We start from the raw sequence: 4,189 nt of genomic DNA, 5'->3' as shown, positions 1-4,189 counted from the left end.
TCTGTCTCCGCCATTAAATAAATTTGCACCCTTTATTGGATATGCATATATTTAGTGAATCAGGCCCAAAATCTTTTAGGTAACATTTAATTGTGGTCCATGTTTTTGGGCAGTGCTGTACGGACTTCTAATCGTTTGACGATTTGACATGCACTTGAGTTTTCCGGGAAAATGTAACAGGCTACTGTCCAATAAAATAATCAAATACAAAAGGTCAATTAAAATGTGAAAGCAACATTTATCCAAACACATTTGACTTTTTGTACATTCTCTTTCCTGGGGCAAAAGAAATGGTTACACAATTCTGCCAAGGAAAATAGACTTTGGATAGGTGTCCCTCAGATTGGCCCACTGCACAAAAAAATAGTCTGAAAAAGGGTAAAGGATTCTCCCTGTGAGCGACAGTGATTCCACCCGACAAATACTTTCAATAAAAACAATCAAGACTTTCTTAATTCCCAGCATTCCAAGTAGGAGTCCTGCTATGCAGAGGGGAACACAGGTCCCTGGCCCGTTACACAGCACCTAAAACAACAAAATGCAGAAAAGGAAGGGGGGAAACATAAGCACATTTCCACGATAAAGACACAGTGGAGCACAGCATACTTGTGGGTGCGTGGGCACCCGTGTGTGTGTGTGTGTGTATATATATATATATATATATATATATATATATATATATATATATATATATATTGTGGCGGACATTACGACCATGCCTCTCACCCAGCTGGCATACTGTTTGGGGGCGTGTTCATGAAAATGTTCTTGGCGCAAATTTATGATTGTGCATTATTCTCTTGTTGGCAGTCTTCAAATAAAGACGTCTTTCCCCAATTCCCGCATCTTGCAGCCGTAACAGCTACCGTTAGGCTACCGGAGTTCTGGCAGAGCGATCCGGCTTCGTGGTTCCAGCATGTGGAAGCGCTTTCCACCTTCGTGGAATCACCACCGATGACCCGAAGTACTACATGGTCGTGGCGTCCCTCGACCAACTGACTACACGTCGCGTTATGCAGCTATTGCGTGCACCCCCACAAAGCGGGAAATACGACGCGCTCAAGCAACTTCTTCTTCGAAGTTTCTGTTTATCAGCCTCAGACAGGGCGGACAGGCTCCTTTCCCTGCCCGGTTTGGGCGATGGCACAGCAGTGGATCTCATGGACAAAATGCCGTCGCTATTGGGCTCGGATGAGGTTGGATTTATTTTCCCGCACATTTTCCTGCAACTGCTACCATCTCCGGTGCGCGCGGTGTTGGCTAACTCCGCTTGTCTGGCAACCGGCGATTATCAAGGCTTGGCTGAGGAAGCGGATAGAGTTCTGCTGGCTACGAGACGGTTCGCCGTGCAAAGTGTGGCGGCCGATTTCCCTCTCGTGGCGACATCAGATGTGGATCCGTCAGCGGTGGCGAGAGTGGTCGTTCGAAAGCGGCGCGAGAGGGCTCTCTGTTTCTTCCATCAGCGGTTCGGCGCCAAGGCTCGGCGTTGTGTCCCCCCCCCTGCAACTACGAGGCTCCGGGAAACTCCAACGCCGTCGTTCAGTAGCGGCTGGGGCGCCGGCAAGAAAAACAAGCTGCTTTTCATCACAGACACGTCGTCAGGAAGAGTTTCCTGGAGGACTGCGGGTCGCAAGTCAGCCTGCTTACACTCTCCGCCGCGGACAAGGCGGGCGGTGTTTGCGGAACACCCCTGTGTGCAGCTAACGGCTCGCCCATCATCAGCTTTGGTTCCAGGTTGGTGACTGTGTGCTTCCATGGACGTGATTTCCAGTGGAACTTTCTTGTGGCCTCGATCACGGTTCCAATTATCGGCGCGGATTTTCTGTGTGCACAAGGACTGCTCGTTGATGTCGCTAACCGCCGTTTGATTGACGCTGTGTCTTTTGCTTCTTTTCCGTGTGAGGCTGGGGGACTCGGGCCATTAACGCATGCAAATTATTTGGCATCGGGTGACGTTTATCAACGTTTGCCTGCAGACTTTCCGTCGCTAATGATTCCCGCTTTTTCCACCACCGACAAAGCACGGGGTGGAGCATTTCATTCCCACGGTTGGCCCGCCAGTTTTTGCCCGCCCGCGTCGCCTTGACGCGGCCAAATTGGCAATTGCGAAAGGGGAGTTTGCTACAATGGAGCGTTTGGGGATTGTGAGGCGTTCTAACAGTCCATGGGCCTCACCCTTACACATAGTGCCTAAAAATGATGGTTCCTGGCGGACTTGTGGTGACTTTCGTCATCTTAACAATGCGACCGCGCATGACCGTTACCCGATTCCTCACATTCAAGACTTTTCCGCTCGTTTGGCGGGTACCGCCATATTGTCAAAAGTGGACTTGGTCCGTGGCTACCTCCAGGTGCCTGTGCGGGCCAATGTGCCCAAAACCACGGTGATTACCCCGTTTTGGGCTTTTTGAATTCCTGCGCATGCCTTTTGGACTGAAAGGGGCAGCACAGACTTTTCAAAGATTGATGGACTCTGTGTTGCGCGACCTTGACTTTGCGTTCGTATATCTTGACGACATTCTGGTGGCCAGTCCTTCACCAGAGGAACATCTGTCGCACTTAGCAGAGGTTTTAAGGCGTCTTGATTCACATGGCCTGATAGTTAACCCAGCAAAATGTCAGTTTGGTCTGCCTGAGATCGATTTCTCGGGCCACCGGATTTCAGCACAGGGCGCGGATCCCTTGCCCGCCAAGGTGAAGGCAGTGGTGGATTTCCCTCGCCCAGCATTGGTTCAGGCGCTGCAGGAGTTTTTGGGCATGGTTAATTTTTATAACCGGTTCCTTCCGCGTGCAGCCCACCTCCTGCAGCCTCTTTACGGTGCCCTAAAAAACAAGAAGGGTAACGATCCTATTGAGTGGTCTCCACAGCGGGAACAGGCTTTTCAGCACGCTAAGGACGCCCTCGCAGGTGCGACCCTCTTGGTCCACCCGATCGCGACTGCGTAAGTGGCTTTCACTACAGATGCATCTGATATAGCTGTAGGGGCAGTGGTTGAGCAGCTCGTGGCAAATGTTTGGCAACCTCTTGCGTTTTTCAGTCGTAAGCTGCGGGATAACGAGCGCAAGTATAGCGTTTTTTACCGAGAGTTGTTGGCATTGTACCTTGCGACGCGCCACTTTCGTTTCCTTCTTGAGGGACGCCGTTTTCACGGCTTATGTGGATCATAAGCCACTTACATTCGCAACGGCACTTAGCGGCCATTTCTGAGTTTACGACAGACGTTCGGCACGTGGCCGGTAAGTGTAACCCTGTAGCTGATTGTTTATCACGCGCGATCGTATGTCCAGTCCAGCTCAGGGTTGATTTTTCAGAAATGGCTGCAGACCAGTCCGATGATCCTGACATCCGCAACCTCAAACCAGTTAGTACGGCTCTTAAACTTGAGGAAGTAGTGTTGTAGGATGGCGGTCCTGCTCTCCTCTGCGATGTGTCCACAGGCCGCCCTCGTCCTGTGGTTCCGTTGGAATGGCGTCGCCGGGTTTTTGATTCGATCCACTCCCTGTCACACCCTGGCGTCCGTGCATCAGTCAATCTGGTTGGGGCCAAGTTTGTCTGGCCCGGGCTTCGTAAGGACGTCAGGATGTGGGCAGCAGCCTGTGTAGCATGTCAGCGCGCCAAAGTCCACCGGCACACCAGGTCAAACCTTGAACCTTTTTCGATTTCGGCAAGGCAGTTCGTGGACTTGGTAGGTCCCCTACCCCCTTCGCAGGGTTTTAACTGGGTCGACTGTCTTCCGTGGATTTTGCTTGGCTTACGTTCAGCGCCGAAGGAAGATCTTAACGTCGTTCCTGCTGAGTTGGTGCTCGGTCAGCCACTTCGTGGACCTGGTAAATTTCTGCCGGATGGTTCAGGCCCTTTTCTTTTTTGTCGGGGGGGCCCCTGACCCCTGCCCCGGTTCACCACTGTATTCCCAAGGTTTTCGTACCGTCAGCGCTTATGTCGGCGCGTTTGTGTTTTTGTGCGCCACGATGCCCACCGCTCGCCCCTCCAGCCACCATATGACGGCTCGTTTAGGGTGCTGGAGCACGGCGATAAGAGTTTTGTACTTGATATGGGTGGGCGAAATGACTGCGTCTCGTTAGATAGTCCCTCGTCGCGGTCGTCCTCCGAAGTCCTCGCCCTCACTTCCACGCGACGGCGTTGAGTGTCGTGCTTTCGCTCCTGTCTCACCTGACCCCCCTACCCAAC

At 51.9% G+C, this 4,189-nt stretch overlaps 1 protein-coding gene across 1 annotated transcript in view; it reads right to left on the bottom strand.

Moving 5' to 3' along the window:
- Positions 1-218: 218 nt before the first annotated feature.
- alg14 (ALG14 UDP-N-acetylglucosaminyltransferase subunit) overlaps positions 219-4,189 on the bottom strand; it is a 26,204-nt gene continuing 22,233 nt past the window's right edge. Inside the window, exon 4 of the mRNA XM_088283524.1 lies at positions 219-525. Coding sequence (XP_088139650.1) covers positions 295-525 — 231 coding nt within the window. The 3' untranslated portion in view covers positions 219-294. The remainder of the gene's footprint in view (positions 526-4,189) is intronic.

Source organism: Idiotropiscis lumnitzeri, chromosome 19 (assembly GCF_059441095.1).
Source record: "Idiotropiscis lumnitzeri isolate Australia: NSW breed Sydney's pygmy pipehorse chromosome 19, RoL_Ilum_1.0, whole genome shotgun sequence".
NCBI classification, from domain to species: Eukaryota; Metazoa; Chordata; class Actinopteri; order Syngnathiformes; family Syngnathidae; genus Idiotropiscis; species Idiotropiscis lumnitzeri.
This window is presented reverse-complemented; position numbering and strand designations above follow the sequence as displayed.